Source organism: Poecile atricapillus, chromosome 14, assembly GCF_030490865.1.
Source record: "Poecile atricapillus isolate bPoeAtr1 chromosome 14, bPoeAtr1.hap1, whole genome shotgun sequence".
Classification (NCBI taxonomy): domain Eukaryota; kingdom Metazoa; phylum Chordata; class Aves; order Passeriformes; family Paridae; genus Poecile; species Poecile atricapillus.
In genome coordinates this window covers 17039865-17060706 of record NC_081262.1, presented here as the reverse complement: position 1 = coordinate 17060706, position 20842 = coordinate 17039865, and the positions used below count along the sequence as shown (strand labels likewise).

The following is a 20842-nucleotide window of genomic DNA, read 5'->3' as shown; positions in this document are numbered from 1 at the left end:
CAGTACATATTCGCATTGACATTATCAAAATGCAAGCAGCCCTTGTAGGACAGTGTGGGGCAGTCAGCTCATCAGGGCAGTGGAGCTGCTGTGATCCTCTGCTGCCTTGTGGAGGGCATGTGAGGGACCAGTAGCAGCAGGGAGGATGCATCAGCACATGAAGACACCTCCTGCCATGACTTATCACAGCAGATGACAAGAAAAATGGAAAATAAGGAGGGAAGAAACCAAAGAAGCTAATGTGTCTTAGAGCAGTAGCCACAAAGCCACTGAGCTAGGGATGTATTGAGGGAGTAATAACAACATGGCAAAACTAAGCCATGTAGATCCAAAATCAACATAGCAAATCCAACTGTGGTGGATCTGAACAATCAAACCAGAGGACATGGATGCAATGCAGTACTGTCCCAGCATTCACCTATTAAAAAAAAACCAAACCAGCTTCTCTCTACTATAGTGCTCTCTCCTGTTTAGAAAGCTGTGGGGTTGCCCATAGTCTCAGGTAAGAGAAGGGGGTGAGGGAAGGGAGTTTATTGGTATCACAGCAACAACAGATTATTACTAGACTGGAAATATGCATCATTCACCACAAAGGTTCTCTCAAGACATGAGCTTCTGAAGCCAAGCAGCCTATGGGTTAGCACTACGCCTGTGTAAGACGAATGACTTCACAATTTCAGTATTACAATTAATTTTTAAGACAATTATCCTGAACGAATCAGAGATATGGAAATGTCAGAAAGAAAAACAGATTCAAGGTTACAGGGAAATTTCATATTTAGTTTTATTAGTTAGCAGACATTGCTTGAAATTTGTGCTACTGACCTGTTAACAGCAGCAGAGCAAGTCAAAGGCAGAAGTGGCAGGCATAGCCAGGTAGGACAACGTTTCAATAATTCTGGCATAATTCTGAAAGCTGCTCAATTAATATTCTTGAAAAGTCCAGGGAGGGAATCTGACTCAATAGAAAAGCCTAGTAACAAGAATTTGCTTAGAATGATACATATTTTGAAAACTTTTCATTTGCAGACTCTACCTGAAAGTCTTTCTGAAACCTGAGTTGTGCTCGGTCTCTTGTACTTGCATTTCTGCGATGATTACATAAGAATTAGTTTTGATTCCCATAAACAGGTCTGGAAACCTCTGTAATTAACAAACTACTACAGCTGAGTTTGAAGAGCCAAAGGCAGTAGAAGACAAAGTAACATCACATGTTGTTTGGAAACAGTAGAGGAATTTTAATGTAGCAAACATGCTTGCCATGGGTTATGATTCTAAGGTTCCATGTACAGCCAAACTCTCAAGTCATGTGAGAATACAAGGGAAAATAACTTAAAGTTCTATGATCTTTATAAGGTTACTGCAAAATTTTTTGCGTATCTACATAAGCCAAAGGATCGTTTTCAAGGTACAGTTGGTTTTTTCTGACATTTTTCTGACATCAAGGAAGGGTTGATTTATGATACTGAAAAAACCCAAAACCCAACAAAACTCAACAACATCAATCACAAATTTGAGACATTAATAGGATAAGTGGGAATAGAGACAGGCATATCTTGTGGACCTAACAGGTGTCAGTTTATGCAATAGAGTTTACACAAAGTATACTTAGTTTCTCTTCTGAATTTTGCTAACACTTCACTCCTGGCACACTATGGAAAAGGCCCCACACTCATCCAGGCAACATTAAAGTCCTTAGTTTGTCTGTGTCCCACTGAGAGGGCTCTCAGAATGACAGGAGACCCACTGCTTGACATAGCTCCGTGGAAAGTCTTGCCCCTCCTGCTCAAGAGGGATGGGTCCACAAACGGTCTGACTGTTTTGCCCAAATTCAGAGTCAACTGGACTTCCACAGTCTGAGTCCACAAAGCCACTGTCAATAGTGTCCAAATCTACACAGATCAAAGGAAAACTGTCACCAGGCCTTGTACTGTGAGGGAAGAAGTCATAGAAGCCTTCACTGTTAGAAACACTTTCACCATCAGGAGAAGGTAGAGAACCTGGATTTTCCAAATCCCACTGATGAGGCTGCAAGCAGAGGGCTTCTAGGATGTTCCCCACCCATCCTTCCACTCCCCTTTCCCCTTGCTGATTGACTGGGCTCCTCATGTGGTCTGTCGACACAGAGCCTGAAGCAAGTATTTTGTCCTGTGTGCTCAGATTAGCCAAATGCAAGTCACTGGATATCTTTCTGTCTTCCTCATCAATGTCAACCTTGGGGTAACCAGGCTCTCCAGCACTATCATCTTCCTTGTTGGCATGCTCATGTTCCCTGTTCACATGGTTACAGCTGCACTGGCAGTGACAAGATGTAAATTCATCAGCCACAGTCACTGTATCGATTGACAAGTGCCCGTATGACTGGTCCTCAGTCCTGCCACTGCTGTTTACACTACACCACAGGGACTGGCTACCATGACCTGGGGCAGTCAGGCAGGATGCACAGGGCTTGCAAGGCAGATTCTTTCTCAGCTCATGCAGCTCTTCCTGTGGGGTGCTGTTGGAAGGATGCATGGTGTAAACTTCTAGGACATCTGGAAGGACTATTCCCCATTCAAAGAAATCAAAGGTCATTTTCATATGGGATACACCAACCCACTTCTGCAGAAAAGGAAACATGGGGAGAGAGAGGTTAGCATCACAAGGTTTGAGGTTCCACAGAAATAACCAAGTTTCTTACACTTCTCTAGGAAGTCAAACTCTAAAATTACTGACTCCTCCAATGTAACAGGAGGATCCTGTTATTATGAGACACAGGCAACTGCAGGAGAACTAACTGAAGTAATCGAAAATAATTAGCTCTGAGAGGTTTGCATGGCTTTCCAGTTTTCTCTGACACTCCTGTCAGGATCCACATTAACTCAGCTTACACATTGAGAGAACACATACAGAGAATAAGAAGTAGAGATTTAACAGAAAGGTCTTCATGGTACTGAACAGATACTGGAAAGGTCTGGCTCTTATATCTGGAGACATTTGGCATTCCTTTGAGAGAGATTACCCCTTCTACTGCCCTAATGAGAATCCCTTGCTCAGGATAGCGTGATGGCCTTTTAGTCTGTCATGTGCTCCACTCGTGTAGCCCATTTATACCTTAAAATCTCCATTATGAGCCATGTACAGAGGGTTGAAAAAGGGAGCAGGGTCTGGGATGCAAGCCATCTTCTTCCACAAGCTGGAAGAGAAAAGAGAAAAGCTTTGGGGTTAAGCATACATTACAGATGCAAAGCAAGGCATCTCCAGATCCATTTCAAGCAACCAGAATGACCTGTTCAGCCTTGTGAGTTAGCAAGTGGCTGAGACTCCAAGGATGTCTTTTGCTGCCAGAGCCATCTAATAGCCTTTCTTGTGAACCTCAGTGTAGGTGAGGCCTCTTAGCACTTGCATACACACATTCACACTAAGGGAAGACATTCCAGTTTTTTCCTTCCTGGAAAAGCACCAAATGCTAGGAATGTGTTCTCACTGAGTCTGGGCTGGTTTGTGGTCTGCAGGCCAGGACTCTTCTCTATGCAATTCATCTGTGAACCTGGGCTGTGCCAGCCCTATTGCTGCACCAGCCCAGCCCTCCTCCATGTCAGCACTCCATATCTCTTCAAGGATATGAGAAACCTCTGAGAGGGGCAGGGGCCTCCAACCAGCATTGAGGGACCTATGCCAGCTTTGGAAAGGGGCAGCTAGCTCTGCTACTGCTCTATCTGGCAATTGCAAAGAACAGACAAGGCCAGGAGAACAGCTCAGGAGGCTATGCCTTGCTTCATCCCGATGTGGCACCATCTTGTCCCAGCCTGCTGAGTGGCAGCAGAGCTTCAGAGAAAAGCAGGTCACTTGTGGCAGTACATTAGCTGGTGACCGTTCTTGGCTGTCTCTCACAGGCCCATAGCTGCCCACTCATAGATATACAAGACTCAAGGAAGGAGGCATGTGAACACCCCATCTTTAACAAGAAAGAATAAAGGAATTACCTCCTGCCTCCTGAAGCATTCTTACCTCTGCTGTTTGGCCAGAAATGTTGTGATTGAGGCTATGATTGCCACACCAATACCAAACAGCAACAGCCATTCCATGCCATGCGCTGTCTGTGTCACTGCTGGAGAAAGAGACAAGGTCATTCAAGCTCACCTTGTATTTATACCCCAATCAGTAAACAGGAGATGGTGGGGAGAAAAGGGTTTTTGGAATGGACAGTGTTGTCAAGCAATGGAATGGGCTGCTCAAGGAGGCGATGGAGTCACTGTCCTTGGAGGTGTTCAAGAGACTGGACATTGCACTTAGTACTATGGTCTAGTTGATAAAGTGACCATCAAAGGTTGGACCTGATGATCTTAGAGGTCTTTTCCAACCTAAATGATTCTATGACACACAATTTCTATCCCAGATTCTCTCACTGGGATATTGAGGCTGTCACCTGGGTATCAGTACTCCAGACAGGTCCGATTGAGAGTGCTCAGAGATGACTGCATCAATGAAAGGAGCATTACATAAGCTGCCCTACAACCTGGCTGCATCTCAGATAGGCAGCCAACATAGTTAGGGCAGGACAGCTCCTTGCCACAAAGACCCCTGGTGTTTCTGACTCCTGGTTTAGAGACACCTCCACAGATGATCTGTGAAGTGAAAGAGTGCAGCTGATTAGAGACAGGTGTTGACTAGATGACTGCCTGGTGGCTGCTCTCCACCTGTGATAAAAAGGAGCACCGCTGAGATCCAGAACTCAGATATCCCTTAGCAAATGAAGCCTGGCCCTGCTGCCACAGCACCAGGTTAACCGTGTAATACTTCAGCTCACGCTGCAGATCAGCGAGAGCAGGGAAGCTCAGCATGTGCTGCTGGCATTGACCCCAGTCATTTTGCACCTGCTCTGCTGGAGAAAAGGCTCCTTATTTTCATAGCCTCTGTTCCACCACAACAAGGATCAGTGTACTTCCATGTATAAAGTACTGTGAACTCCCTCCAGAGTGGTGGCTACCAAACAAGACACCCATGCTCAGCATGACCAAACATCAGAGTCCAGCCACAGAACTCAGGTTTGAGAGCAGGATCTCCCTCCCCTCAGCTGAAGACAACACTAAGACCCAGTAGAGGAAGTCTCCCTCATTTCTAAAAGCTGCAAGCAGGACCCTGGACATTTGACACTGAAAAGCATCTAGAGGCTGCACTCCTGCAAGTGGCATCCAAATGTACAGGCAACCCCAACAAACACTTTTCTTTTGCCACACAGTGAGAACAACAATAGTGACAGCCCAGGTTCACATAACCAGTGAGGGAGATAACCATACCTGTCTTTACTGGACTGTTTAAAATTTCTTCTAACTAATTAGATTTTATTAAATTTCTGAAAGCATATTCTGACACTGGACTAATTGACAGGGAAAGGAGATCTGGCAGCACGTACCGGCAGGGCTGGTTTTCAAAAACAGTGGAGAACTCCATTCACTCCAAAAACCACCATAGCCACTGTCTTCCCGGGGTCTAGCTCTCACTTGGAACTCATATTCAGTGTTCACCTGTAGTTCCCATGGCAGGATCACCAATGTCCGTTTATCTTCACGAACAGCTTTAGTCTTCTGAGTCTGTGAATGATTAAACACCAAACACTAGAGTGACTGCTCTGACTTTGCTCGCACTGCTGCACGATGAGGATGCCTGCAAAATAACCTCTTCTTCTTTCATGTTGTTTCTGCAAGGCCATGCTCTGACTGGTCAGCAGCTGCATGCAATCCTGGGGGAGCCTTCCAGGCAGGACAGCATGAGAATCAAATGATTCTCATTTATCAGCCTTCCTCACATGATCTAATACTTCTCAAACAGCTTCTCAATTATATTTTGGGTTTGCCTGTTTTTAGCCCAGTCAAACAGAGACACATTTTTTCTAAACCATGAAAACCCTTCTTTTCCACCAGTGCTACTGTCCTGGTTGTGCTGGCCTCCTCTTCTCTGGTACACCCTACTTGATGGTAAACTGACATCTCACTTACCTCCCAGGTGTCAGTTCTTCTTTTGTAACGCAGCTGATATTCCAGCTCCTCATTCAAAAAGTAGAAGGAAGAGTTCTGATAGATGGTTTCCCAAGAAATATTGTAACCCTCTGAGAACAAAGCGGTCAGGTTGAATGGAGGCTGTGGTTTTACTGGAAGACAGGATGGTGTTACCTTTAATAAGATTACTACAATTAAGAGATAGCCCAACACGGTATCATGCTACCACTACAGGGAGTAGGGAACAAAGCTGCCCTTTGTGGTGGCAGTGGTGGGCCTTCCTATACTAGAGAACATCCACAGCATTCCTGCCCTCAGCCATGCACCAAACCTCACATGCAAGGAGCATAATGAAGTCAGGACCACGGTTCTCTGAATATATCTTCTGCTTGTCTCTGAACCTCCTTATTGCCTATGGAGATGGAAAGATAGTGCAGAGGGCCAATAAACTCCTAGGAGATTATGTAAAATTCAGAGCATCTTGTTCTTCTCATGGCATAAAAGGACTCTGTGTAGTTTACTCACAAAATTAGGGAAATACCCCTCATGTAACAGAGTCATGAGGAAAAGCTGAGGCTAGGGGACATTGTGTAAGCACACAGCAGTCCCAACTGCCCGAAAAGCAAGCTTTTGTATCCCTGCAGGGAGTGTTTGTATATTGAAAAGCACTAACGTAAAACCCCAGCAGTCTGCAGGTCCCACCACTTAGCCATGATGCCTTTGGATGAGGATCTCTAGGAGATATGCAAAGCACTTACCACCCAGTCTCTAGTCTGTCAGTGGGAGCAAGGAGGCTTTCTGAAATGTTCTGGCATTTGTCAAAAAGATGACACCTCTCAAGTAAAGTTTAATTTCAGAAGAAGCCAAATAGAAAAATCCTTTTCCTATGTCTGTGTGGTACCCATCTGCCTAGCTAACCACTCCTTTTCTCCACAGTTTGCTATACAACCCAGAACACACCAACATTCCACCAAGTCAGCTACATGATTGCATTCAGTCTTCATGTCATACAGGAGAAATGATTAGGAATTGCCCCAGAGACAGGAACTGTCACATCCAGTATATCTGGCACACCTTGTGCCACCCAAAAAAATGTCATGTCAGTTCAGGTGTCCAGTGCAAAAGCCTTTTGGGAGCCTCCAGCTCCTTGGATATTACAAGAGAGCTGGAGAAAGATTTTTGACAAGGGCATGTAATGACAGGACAAGGGGGAATGGCTTCACACTGATAGAGGACAGCATTAGATGGGATATCAGGGAGAAATTCTTGTCTGTGAAGGTGGTGAGGAACCAGCAGAGGTTGCTCAGATCCCTGAAAGTGGAATCTGCTGCCATCCCTGGAAGTGTCCAAGACCAGGTTGGACAGGGCTTGGAGCAACCTGGTCTAATGGAAGGTGTTCTTGCCCATCGCAGGGGGTTGGAGCTGAATGATCTTTAAGGTCCCTTCCAACCCAAACTATTTTAAGGATGCCATGATTTGTGACATTTGTAATAAAGCAGTTCCTCCCTCCCTTTAGAATCCAGCCAAGAACAAGCTCTTGCATAGCCTAGGTATGAGACTGGTCTAAGGTGGATATTTATCACCTACTACTTCATAGGGAAAAGAAATTTCCCCATGAAAAGCATGGACCAAGCCAGCTCTAAGCTCAGCCTCAAGCATAATAGCAATAATAAGAGCACAGTGCTTTATGTAGATGAGTGTACAGCAAACATAGCCCCACACTGCTTGTTTCCACTCTTACTCCTTTCCCAGACTATCCTAGCACATAAAGTCAAACAGTATTTATCAAATTCACCATTTTTGTACTTACTGTTGTCTGACAAATAAAAATCTTTGGAAAGCACATGGTGCCTATCACCTATCTCTGTGACATCCACCTGGACTTTGGTATCTGCCAGGAGTTCAGTCATGTCCACAGTGCACATGTACTGTGTGTGACTGGTGTTCCCTGACAATTGCAGGAGACTGCAGGCAGCCACAGTATTTTCTGGATCTTCCTCAGGAAACCTAAAAAAGCCAAAATGAAGAAGTCTGCATGTATCACATACTGTAGTTGGATTAATTTGTTGCTGAACCACCAGGTATAGGAAATAATTAAAATGAAAAATCAACATGTTCAAATAAAAAAATGTCTTTGAACTTCAACATATTTCTTTTCCCTTCTACTTGCTCAGCTTAGCATTTTTGAGAGAACAGGAAAGTGTTTCTGGAAAGAAAAGGTGCTCCTCAGGGTTACACAGCCCGAGACTGCATCCACTTCCTTGCTGGGGCAGAACAGCAGCAGACTGGACAATCTGTGTGAGCCCTGCCAATGCACAAAGGTGAAAGCTGACTTATAACAATAGCAAAGGGCAAGATAGTCCCATGGCAGCAGAGAAGGCAATGCTAAGGAAGCTGGAGTCAGCATAGCAGTCAGCAGCAAGAAGCACAATCAGTGGAGACAGGAACCTGGGGTCCTTTGCTAGGGAAGAAGTCAGTTTGTAACTGAAGTGCAAAATAGCAAGTGAAAAACCAGCATGACAGCAAAACCAGGATTTCTACCGAACAAAGAGAACAGAAGGTTGCCACTGCGCTATGGCCATGGAGAGGCTCCTGCTAAGTGGACTTTTCTCATCCCATCAAGTCGTACCATGTTGCAGTGAGGTTGTACGAACTGCCACCCAACTCATCTCGCAGGATACAGGACAGGGTCTGTACATAGTCCACAAAACAAGTGAGGCTTTCACAGCACAAAGCTGGAGGTTTGGAAAGAGAAAACACAGTATCAATTTTGGTGACAAAGCAAAAAGAACTTTGTATCAATATATGCACTCTTCAGGGTTCCCACTAAGTCTGAAGCGAACAGATGGGTCTCTGACAACCGTTCTCCCTCCTGCTGAAAGTCTCCAGTTCTGGGGCATAAGATGTGTTCCAGCTCTACAGGGTGACGAGTCATTGACAGCAAGATAAGTGTCAAACAAGAACCTATTCAAAATGCTGTGGCGGCTAAAATTAGGAAATGCCCAAATTTTGACTGAATTTTCAGACTTATCCCTGTCTCTCAGACAATTGCTACAGCAGAGTCACATATACAGAGTAGCATATTCAAATGTTTTAATGATACCACTTTCTAAATTGAGTACTGTTCTTTGCTAGTCTAGTTTTCATTGGACATCTACATAGCTCTTTACCTATTTTTTTTAAAGTGCTATTTTAGTGATTTTTCTTTGCCATTCTCTTTTCAGTTTTCTAAAGCTTGATATCTGCAGCATCAATACTTTTTATGTCCAGCTCCAAAGCCTTGAAGTATGTTCTCCATGAAACTGGGAATAAAACATATTGCCAGTTTGTGGTTATTATAATCTCTATAAAACATCCTGATAAGCACAATTTACTAATTACAGACTTCCTAAGAGAAGTTGAGAGGCAATTGTAGAACTTACACCAGTCATTAGGAAAATCAAGTAATTTTTGAAAGTGGTCACAAAGCAGCATTTATACTCTTGTACTGTTTCTGCAGGAGCTCTGCTCACAGAGCAGTATTCAGTATGTGTTTTATAAAAGTACACTCGTCCTGTACATAACACACTTATCTCTTTGGATTTCAAGGCAGGTAAGATAGTAGCACAGTGGGAAGTGTCTACATTGACGAGTCCCCTCCTGACAGCTGCCTGGACTGACAAGAGCCACCATCACACTAGGAATGGCTGAATGAGGAAAGGCCTACAGGAGATGCAGAATGCCATGCTGGTTCAAACAATGCCTACTGCAGTGACCATTCATTTCTGACATGTAAACTATCACCCTTTTTCAATGGGAATAAAATTTTTGTCACCTGGGAAAAGACCCAAGATTGTTACATCCATACTTAAATCGGGCATGGGTCCTTCCCTACCATAAAGGCTGCTCCCAGAGAACACACCACTCTGCAGCCATCAGGCAACCAAACTATTTTATGCTAACCATGCTGCAAGCTCACTTCCCTTTGTTGTTCTGCTGCTTTCTTGGTGAAAGAAGCTGCACTCGGGGCTTCCTCCTTCCCTGTTGCAACATGCTTTATGTCCAGAGTGTTGTTTGCTAATATGCTATGCTCAGCTGAAGCTGTATGCAGAGAACCACTGCGGAATGCAGACACTGTGTGCAGTGATGGACCAGAAACATCTGTTCCACTCTCCAGATCAAATGGCTGTCCACACAGACAAGCTGTCTGCATTTACAGCCACAATGCACAGCATGCATGTCCAGTGGAGGGTGCAGCCTCTTTCTAGGGTGGAGTAAGTTCAGAGGAAAACAAAGCCCAACTTTTCCGTGCTGAAGTCACCCACGACCCATTACAACATTTACTTCCAAGTCCTTACATATCAGAGCACACACTACTCTGCTTACATGAACTCTGGGCAGCACTCAGGTTTGCATACAAGATTCTCCTTAACCCAAAGAGTTAGGATGGTGGCTTGGGGATGTTTGCAACAGATTGGTCCCAAGGATGTACATGTGATTTTTTTAAACCTTCATTTCGAATTTCTAATTTCACACCGACTTCAGAATTCTGTTCTAAAATTTTCATTAAGTTTTCACATTTTATTTTGAACCCTCAATAGACTCTTCTGAGGGTCCTGGTCAAAGCACTGTTTAGTTCAGAATTCTGAGCAACATACTTTTTCTCTTTTAGCCTAACTTTGTTTTCCTAGAAAAATGGGGTTAGGAATCTCTTGCATTCCTTTATAAAGGGCAGCAACAATTAGTATAGGCTACTAATCAGCAGTAATTAGAATTCTTCTATGCTTTTTTGTTAATTAGTCATACAGACTACTATTCCTAGGTAGACAGACTACTATTCCTAGGTAGCTGGTAAGTTGAAAGGGTATCTTTGGGCAAGAATCTGTTAACAAAATTAAGAGGACAGCTTTTTACTGGGAAAAGAATAATTAGGTGTCCTAAAATTAGTTTGATCTAGGATGAAATGTCTGTCCTTGGCAGCTTCAGAAACAATAATTGAATACTAATGGTAAGGTCTAAATTGATCCAAACTGAAATTAGTACGTTGTAGTTCCCTGGCTTGCATCACACAAAATTCAGACCAGATATCACAGTGGTCCCCTATGACATGAAGATATAATTCTGAATGCATCTTTTCTCCATATTTAGGTCTGGGGCAGGTCCGGTGCCTGGGGCAGGTCTGGTGCCCTCCTACAAGCAGCAGGTAAGATACTGAACTTGCATGGTCCGCTGCAGACATGGTGTCACTGCTTTTTTCTGTCCAGCTGATCTATTCAGAAAGTCAGATTGGAGTCAGCTGGAGTTTGCAGTGTGGGTAGGAACCAGCAAAAAAGAGTGTGTGTGTGTGTGTGTGTGTGTCTGTCCGTCTGTCTGTGAGAGACTGTATGCACAGTCCAATCCTAAGCAAAAGGACTCAGTCTAGGAGAGGTTCACTCCACTGACCCTGGCTGACAGCAACCCTGGGGATATCCTGGTCTTGGCCATCAGAACCTTTTCTATAGCAAAGGGTATTTTTGGTGGGGGAAATCCTACTCTAATGTCACCAGGAGACATTTCAGTGCAAGGCAGGCACTACCTCTGCAGGCTCTGCTGGTGCTGCTCCCCAGAGCAGTACAGAGCCTGGCTGAACTCTGCCCAGCACCTTCCTGTGCCCGTCCTCCACTCATTACTGCATGGAACTGTCTCCCCTGGGAACTTATCTTGTGCTTGCTGTCCCATGGTAACCTTGTGCCATGCCCATCTCATCAGAGCCAGCACACGTGGTCACTAAGATAAATCCTGTGGGTGTACAAGAGGAAAGTAAGTGCTGAGTACTTACCGTACTGGAAAAAAAGGCAGAAGAAAATATTCTGGAGCCACTGTTTGTTCCTCATGGTGGTTCTCACTGGATGTCCTGGGGAAGAAGATAACAAAACAAAACAGAAAAACAACCACAAACAAGACTTCCACAACCAATTTAAAGCTCCACTCAGGCATCTACTTAACTAAGGTTGAAGTGGAATTAATCTTGCTTTCATTTAATCATCTAAAAGTAGTGCCTTATTTAGACAATTTATTTCAGCTCTCCTATGTGTATCTATTCCATGGGCTAAGGGGGGGATGACCAACAACCTGCCAACTTGCCAAAAGCAAGGTCAGTGAAATCTTTGCTCCTTGCCAGCAGGTGCACAGAGAAAACAACAAAGTGACTGCAGCTCGGGCTATCCAGCAACAAGAAAGACTCTTAGGTTAATTGCAAACCCATTTTTTCTTTATTAGTATCTTGCAACTAGGAATGGCTTGCCACTAGAAGTGACATTGCTGCAGATTAAACAGCTATACAGTGAATTAGCCAAATGGAGTCTGAATATCATTGTGGGTCTGTGTGAGGAAAGCTAGTAAGAACTCATTGATTTGGCCTATCCATAATTAAATAAGCATGAAATACTAGTTTAGGGACTCCAGAAAGACAGACCAAAGGAAAAAAAGAAAAAAAAAACACCAAACAGCCTCCCATGTAGTATCCAAGAGAACAAGGTACAGTACTGACTGCAGGTAGAGGCTGCATGATGGTTTAGTGAAGAGGGCCTACAAGACAGTCTTCAGAGAAGACGACAGCAGGATGTTTAAAACAGAGGAAATAGTATCACATACAAATGACCACAGGCCCTGCTCCAAGACAAAGCCCTCAAGTCACATAATGCATTTAAGGCTGTGTTTTAACAGCATTTAAACATTTATAGAAATACATGGATATGTACAGAAAGACTTAAAATGTGCTCCCTGCAGAGTACTGGCTGTTGATGCTTTATACAGACTCCAGCACTGTTTTCTCAAGCTATTCTTAAATGGGACAAGACTTTAGAGAAGAAATGTGTATTATTTTGGGGGCATAGTTTTATTGAAAGCAAGTTGCAAGAATGCACAGACAGCAGGAAGGGCCTATATGCCATGCCACATAGTCTGGTCTACCCTTTTAATTAAAAAAACATCAGCCCTTGTCCTATAGCAACAGACTGCTAAAAAGTTTGTCCTTATCTTTCTTACTGGTTCCTTTTAAATAATGAAAGGTTGCAGTAAGGTCTCCTCAAAGCCTGCTCTTCTCCAGGCTGAACAAGCCCAACTCTCCCAGCCCTTGGAGCATCTCTGTGGCCTCCTCTGGACTCACTACAGCAGCTACACATGCTTGTCACATTAGGGTCCCAGACCTGAAGGCAGAACACCAGGCAGGGTCTCAAGAGAGCAGGGTAGGGGGGAGAATCCCCTCACTCTATGAGCTGCCCACACTGCTGGGGAAGAACCCTGGGACACAGGGGTCTCTGGGCTACTAGCACACATAGCCTGCTTATGGCCAGCTTTTTATCCACCACTGCCCCAGGTCCTTGTCAGCAGAGCTGGTATCAATCTGTTTGTCCCTCAGCCTGTATTCAGATGTGGGGTTGCAGGTATCCAGGTCCTGAGGTGCCTATGCTGCATCCACTACAAGCAACAAGTACCCCAGCAATCACTCAGCAAAGAGAACACCATGAGGTCTTTAAGACTCGGGGAACATTTGTGGTGTATAAAAATTTCCCAGGTTTACTCAAATAATGAAAGCAAAACAAATTTGGCAGCCACCAGAAAGCCCCTGCAGCCTCATGTGAGCTCACAGACATGCTCTCAGGGTGTCAGTGCCCAGGTGAGACCAGCAAGACTCACTCTGGAGGTGCCACAGACACCCTGCCGTGGGAGCAATGATGCAGCTACTGCCCCTTCTTTCCTACCAAACAAACCCTACCCATGAAGCGCTGTTGCAGCTCAGCACGGAGCCCCAGGCACCCTGCCATCCTCCCTCACCTGTTGCCAGTGCCAGGGCAAACTCTCAACCTTTATCTCCCAGCCCTTCTTTCTGCATCACACATTGCCTTGAGTAAACATCTTTTCTTTACCCCTCTAGTCCAACCTCTCCAAGTTTTCTCTGTATAATAACACTTGTCATTTGACACTTGCCACCACTACTTCTGGTGGTGCAGTCCCTAGTCACAGATAAAGTCCACTGTCTAACTCCACCTTGTGATCTCACCTATCTTCCATTGCTCCTCCCCAAATCCTCATTCCTTTGAGGAAGGCCTGCTGTTATCCTGCCATCTGAAACCTGCTCGCTGACTTCATGCTCAGACTGGCTCCACCACGAGTCCATCTCAGCATCACTTTGTATTGTGACTGTCACACTCCACACTCTTGGCCACCACGGAAAACAAAGAAAGGCAACTTGCTACCAGGAAAAGGGGGAGAGAGGGAGGGAAGGGGGGAGAGAAGGGAGGGAGGGAAGGAGGGAAGGAAGGGCTGGGCCATCAGAGAGGTCTGCAGACCCCCCACTTATTTCAGAATCCAATTGGCAGGGCTTTTGATGTTTCGTACTCATGATGTTGCAGTAGCTCCCTGCTTTTATGCTCATTTCTGCCTAAATGAACAGACCAATGCAAGGAAAGTCTTTGCTGCTTTTACCTATTGGAATGTGGTTTCTTCCAAGGGCCTCCCTTACTTTCCTTTGTCTGCTCACAGAATGGTATCATCAACCTGAAGGGACAGTCAGGACTGAACAGGAAAAAGTCAAAGCAAGAAACCCAAGTATCTCATTGGGTAGATATTTTTACAGAGTTACCAGAGGCTGTCATTACACAATGGGGAGAGGTTAGCATACAGCCTTGTAATCTAGAGGGAAGATTCCTGGAGAAGAGCACCATTGCAAAAATAAGAAAACCAGTAGGATCTGTTAAAATAGCTGAAACAAAGAGACAATACTTTCTCAGTTGGGATGCCACTGTCCCATCTCTTACCCTTGCCAGTGCCCACAGATTAGTCCAACATTTATCTCCATCTCTTTCCCTACCTCAGTGTGGTAGGAAAGGACTGTGACCTCTAAAAGCACCATAGACAGTTTCAGTACTGCTGAAATTATCTGCCCTCCTGGCTGTGTTCTAGATTGCTATGACAAGACATGAACAGAGAAGATATGTGCAGAAGAGCTGGGAAACCTGCAGCTCCACAGCAGCATCTTTGTGGTCTTTGGTATCAAAGACTCATGACTCTAATGGAGATATATAGCAGCCCTAATTCTGAAAGCATGCTCCAGTCAGGCACCCTGCAAGCTTCAATCCCAGTCTATTATTGGGATCCCCACCTTTCCTACATCCCTCCATTTGTTACACCCTTCCCATTTGCTTCCATCTATCAGCATGTGATTGTTCATGTGGAGGAAGGAGTGGCAGTGGGCAATGAGCAGAGGCAGGAATTTATTCCCAGTCTGGCACTAGAAAAGTCCTTTCTACCACCTCATTTAATTTTCTTGGTCTGTGAAATGGGGACTCTGAATCAGCTTCACACATCCTTGCAACACAGACATTTCTTATAAAATGTCAAGCATTGTACGGCTGCCAAGTACCACTTCTGCAAACTCTGTAGTATCCTTATGAGACCACAACAATAAAGTCGAGTAGTTATTCAAAATATACACATGTAAATGATGCTACAGGTTTTTAATATACGAGAATAGGAAATAGGACCAATACAGACAGACATTTATGAAGATTATTTTTGGTAAGGATCTGGAAATATGATGCTATAAGCTGCCAAACATGGATGCAGTCTAAGCTCACAGTTTGAAGTTTCCAGGAAATGTATGTACATAAAAAGCAAACACCTCCCCCCAAAAAACAACAAAATTAACCAAAAAAACCCCCAAAAACCCACCAAACCCCGAAACAAAACTTATTAAGAACTCAATTTAAATAAAAAAAAGAGAGGGAAAAAATATGGTATTTCCAAGCACCAGAAAATGAATTTTTGCACCCAAGCAAAAAAAGTGGAAGACACAGTCCACCAGTTATGTGCCCAAACAAGCTTTCTTCTTGAAAAAAAAATCATAATCAATGCACACTGCTATCTAATCACAAAGCTGAAGCAACAGGGAGACAAAGGGGTGCCTGTCCAGGGAGACACTCTGCCTGCCCAGAGGCTAAGTGCAATGACAGGTAGGGCACAGGGGCCACATCAGCTATAAGAAAGATTTACAGCGAAGTTGAGACATCAAACAGGAACAAACTGGCAGCAGGGAAAATTGGTGGAAAGGTGGACATTACCTGCCCTGTTCTGTGCATTTCAGCCCTCCAGCTCTTCCATGACCAGCCTGGTTAAATCATTACTGCAACTGCAGACCCCACCTGGGGAGCTGGGGAGCAGGTGGGTCGCCTCAGCACTGAGTAAGAGCAAAGCCTACTTGTGCACAACCAAGGGCTGTGGTGAATTGGAATTCACAGCGATAAATGGAGATCGACGTCACCACTGTATCAGTATTACTGTGCCAACAGAAGGATGTGGTGAGAGGAGGTGATGAATTCAGGTCCAAACACCCACACGACATTTATTACTGTACTGCTCTGCTTTCTTACATGAGAAAAGGGTGGGAGAGCTGATAAAAACTCACAAGCTTCATATCTAAAAGGTCATAGTGGGGCTGGTGACTTGTGCAGTGAGGAGGCATCAGTGTCAAGGTATTAAAGGGCTAAGCCAAACTGCATAGTACAGCATGTGCCACATTGGAGACAGTCAAGCACCAAAATGTTCAGCATCCATCCATTCCCCAAATGGTCCCAAGATCAGGGCAACAGCACCAATCCTCAGGCCACAGGCAGAGGTCATCTGGCTCCTATAGAGGTGAGGGGCTCACCCCTGTCGTATCTCATGCTGGGACTTGTGTCTGGGATGGGCCTGTTAAGATTGCAAGGTTGACACTGAGGGAGGGGCCATCAACTTTAATCATACCTTTAAAGGGGCTTCAAGGAACCCATGCACACTCACTCTATCCTTGGACAAGAGGGAAATGAGCAGCACTATGCAGGGATTTGGCACACACAGCACAGTGTGGAAGGAGGAGGAACTAGGAGCAAGAACAAGGAGCTGTAATAACCCAAGAAGACTGAAGCAGTGAAGGTAGCACAAAGCAGCTGGGTGCAGGATGAGGGAGCTCCATGTTCAGCCCTGAATGCCTCTGACTCACCCTGTGAAAAGCATATTTTGGAATGTTCAGGCCAGGGCAGGTGGCTCTTGACCATGCTTGCCAGGTAGCTGCTGGTAACTGAGGTGGTTGTACACAGAACATGCATGGAGAAGGCCACATGACTTAGTCCAGAAGCTACTCCTCATGGTGTTTGGAGCAGCCTCTGTGAAAGACCAGCTCTTCCTTCTGCATGCTTTGTAGATGATTTACAGGCACAATGTCAGGCCCAAGCTTCTAGAAAAGACTTGTCTCAGCTGATGGTGCCTGAGGGTTGTGGAAATTGTCACCACTCTTGGGTCCAGTGTAGGGTTAATGAGGCTGAGTGGCTAAGTCAGAAGTTTCCCAGGCTCTTAGTAATATCTTTCTGTTGTGAAAAGCACACCAGGACAGTGGTGTAATTTTTGCTCCCTGATTACACAGGACTCTCCAAGGGGTGCCAATACTGTTATTTGTGCACAGGAGGGAGGGAAAGAACAGCATGTGTGACCAGTCCAAACAGTGATAGTCTGGCAGTTACAAGCCACACTACTTTTAAACCATGTAATAATATGCATTTGATATTACAGAGCTAATTTTAATCACAGGAACACTCGTAACACTGTAAGACCAATGGCTTTATAAATTTAAACATATTGCACCAAAAGACCTGTTTTCCTCAAATTTAACTCATAAAAACTGTGATTTCAGCCCAGCCTGCAGCAGTAATATTCACCAAGAAGCAAGAGTGAAAGGCACACAAGGGAAGGCTTGGTAGATTCTGTTATTCATGACCCAAAACCATTTTGCCATTACTGGAAGAACAGCAACATATGTATGTATTTATCAGCAAGAATACACATCAATAAAAACAACATTCAGAGCTGACAATTCCTTTCTCTAGCATATAAAACTGTCACACTTGGAGTTACCAGGTTCATGATTTGAAGAAAAGGAGAAAAAACTCCACAGAAACAGTACTACCTCTGTACTTTCTTCCTGTCATAACAGAATTAAACCAATATCCCCAACAGCATCAAAGATACAGACCTGGTATAACTCTCGGGTCAAAGGCACCATTACTGGCTGGTGACATTTAGGAGGAAGATAATCACACATTATGATAAAAAATGGCAGGAGAACAGCTGAGACATGAGTAACAGTGTTCTTCTGGAAGGGAAAGCAATAGAGGAAACCACCTCAAAGCTCAGGAAACAGGTTAAAATATGAATGAGCCAGGCAGAAAGCAGAGGTGTTAGTCAGCAAAGCAGCAGGTTGAAAAACACCAAAGCTCCACAGGTGGTGGATGTGAGCTGACACAGGATGCTGCAGGGGAGGGAGGAGTTAATTACTTTCAGTCTGGGGAATACTGAATGTCATCTGCAGAGACCCCAACATCCTGCCCTCCTGCCTCCCTTCTGCTTTTGCCAGTTATCTGTAGCTATCAACACTGGGGTCAGCCTTGTTTTCCCCAGTATCCATCAAGTCTGAACCCATAGTGCATGAATACTGTGGTAAGAGGATATCACTTCAGCTCTAGCCAGAGGGAAAGGGCTTACCTTCACAGAGCTGTGGCTATGTGTGTCTTGCTCACATGAAGGAGATTGCACATAGGCTTGTATCTTCTCTTAGGAAATCACCAGACACATGCTGGTAAAGAGAAACAGGAATGACTGTGCTTGTGAACTCACCCTGACCATCTGGAACAGAAACTTACAGCTCTGCTCAGGCTCAAACCCAGCTGCACCATGCAAAGCATGCCCAGAGCATCTCTGCATGAGGTCAGCAGGATGTCATACGTTCCCACAGTGCTCACCTGAATTGGCAGTGCAGGCAGAACTCCCTGCTCCTTCCATGCAGGTTTATCAGCTCGTCCCCAGATCTCTGCAAGTGGGGATGCACCAAGACCAGAACTCTACTGCTGGCACACAGCTATTTATGGCAAGATCCTCATCTGCATCTCATGGAGCTCTGGTTTACCACAGCTGTCGAAAATCAACATGTGCCATCTATCCTGCCTGGCTGCAGCTCTTCCACACTTGGGGTGGTGCAGCAATGGAGTGTGCCTTAGGCAGCTTCTAGCACCTGTCATGGGGTGAAAAAACCTCTAGGACAGCATCTGCAAAGCAAAGCAAAGGGCTCACACAGCAAGCTGCAGGGGGGTGGCCAGCTGCATCTGTAAACCACAGAACATGCAGTCCTAACACATTCAGTGACTTCTCATGTTGCTGGCAGCAATGTACTGTGTCTTTAGAGAAAAGGCAGGAAGGGAGTGGCTTCTCAGAAAAGCCACCCTTGTAGCCCCCCTCCACTATAAAATCTTGCTACACAAATCCAATATAGTAACAGAGCCAGAGGTTTTTAAGAAAAGCAAAGGCAGCTTGGACCAGAAATGGGAAGAATTCCTAATACTTTCTGAACAAGAGTGTCTGTTGCAGGGGCCCAGCACAGCTCAGAATGAGGCCATGAAATAGTCAGCATATGCCAAACTGTGTATTCCAATTCCTGCTGCAGTGGAGGAAATGAGGCACTTCATGGCTTCATTGCCCCGCCTCGTGTTGTGGAGGACCATGCTGTGTGTTTCTGAAGCACCTCAGCCAGGCAGTGGAGGGGGAAGGCCACCCAGCAGTGACCTGCCCTGCACAGTCTTCAAGCCCAGGGCCTGCCAGACATGTGCACTGGTCAGCACTTGCAGCACAGCACAAGCCAGCTCCTCCAGACCTCAGATGGCTACTTTACCACAGGCACTGGCTCCATGGCCAGCCATGGCCAATGCACACCTGGTTCTCACAGAAACTCTCTAGGGCATCCAAAAAAGGACTGGGGTCTGGTTATAAGGCTGACCCAGGCACGGAAATTCTATCCCCAGAACGCAGTCCAGTGCTTTCTCACCTCATTATAATTCTTGTTGCTGTGTGGGTGGCTCATTGCAAGTGAAACCAGCAGTAGCTGAGCTGGGGAGAAGCAGTCAACCTCAAACCCTCCAGCTTATAGCAAATTTCCCCATTTCTAAGAGCTGGGGAAACAGCACCAAGTAGGAAAATCCCAGTGCTATGTATTAGTCATCAACTTCGTAGCCTTCAATCAGAGAACAAACACCACACTGTTATGAAGGCCCTGCTTTTTACAATTGGATAGAGATAGGATGAAGGAAATGTCTGATCCATCACTAAACTGAGACAGGAGCTCCTTAGGATGCCTGCCATACTCCATGGACTGGGCAGGTCCAGCACAGTAATCCCTCTACCAAAGACAGACTGTGGCTCACAAGCTGTACTGTAACAACTCTTGCCATGACAATTGCCTCTCTGCATTCAGAATACAGAATCTTAGGTCTCATGCACAGATGGTCAATTTTATAGAGAGCATTCTGGCAAACAGCAAAAAAAAGAACAAAATGTCTGCTCCTCCCCTTATGTGCCACAGCAGCTGGTTCCCATTCTGTTCAACTGGGGCTGCTGCCAGTTTTTCTTCTCTTTCATCTTGCAGTCTTACTGAAGGGCCAGTACGGATATTTCAATGTTACAGAAAACCACAGGAGGGGCAGACTGAAAACAGAACAGCAAAAGGGACAAATAGAGCAAAGCACCTTTGGCCAGAGTTCAGCAGAGATGAAAGTTCCTCTCAACAAGCTTGTCACAAGGAATGAAAACACTCAGGATTTAGCAATCCAGGAGTGCTGCTGATATCTGTTATTAGGCACTCTGGGAGGTATGGCAATTCATTAAGCTTTAACTTTGGTTGTGTTAGTGAGGTATGTGGAAAGTGCCCTCTTCCTCACTTGACTGTGTTTTTCCTTTGCTTTGGAGCAATCTGCTTAGGAAGACAACAGTCCTGCAGTTGAAAACCAAACTAAGTTCTCTGATCTCTCTGCTTTTTTTCACCAGAAAGT

At 45.0% G+C, this 20842-nt stretch overlaps 1 protein-coding gene across 6 annotated transcripts; it reads right to left on the bottom strand.

The window, feature by feature from the left end:
• Positions 1-771: 771 nt before the first annotated feature.
• Positions 772-19461, bottom strand: IL21R (interleukin 21 receptor). Of its 6 annotated transcripts, XM_058850197.1 has the most exons (10): positions 18767-19461; positions 18510-18600; positions 11776-11850; positions 8608-8713; positions 7789-7985; positions 5979-6130; positions 5396-5573; positions 3991-4090; positions 3094-3175; positions 772-2601 (listed from the first exon to the last, which is right to left on the bottom strand). In XM_058850197.1, the coding sequence occupies exons 3-10, from the start codon at positions 11828-11830 to the stop codon at positions 1696-1698; spliced, it is 1776 nt and encodes a 591-aa protein (XP_058706180.1). In that variant the 5' UTR covers positions 11831-11850; positions 18510-18600; positions 18767-19461; the 3' UTR covers positions 772-1695. The 6 variants fall into 6 exon arrangements, with proteins under 6 accessions (XP_058706180.1, XP_058706179.1, XP_058706178.1 ...); XM_058850196.1 differs by having other exon boundaries at positions 18510-19461; XM_058850195.1 differs by lacking the exons at positions 18510-18600; positions 18767-19461 and adding an exon at positions 16058-16194.
• Between the last annotated feature and the right edge of the window lie 1381 nt (positions 19462-20842).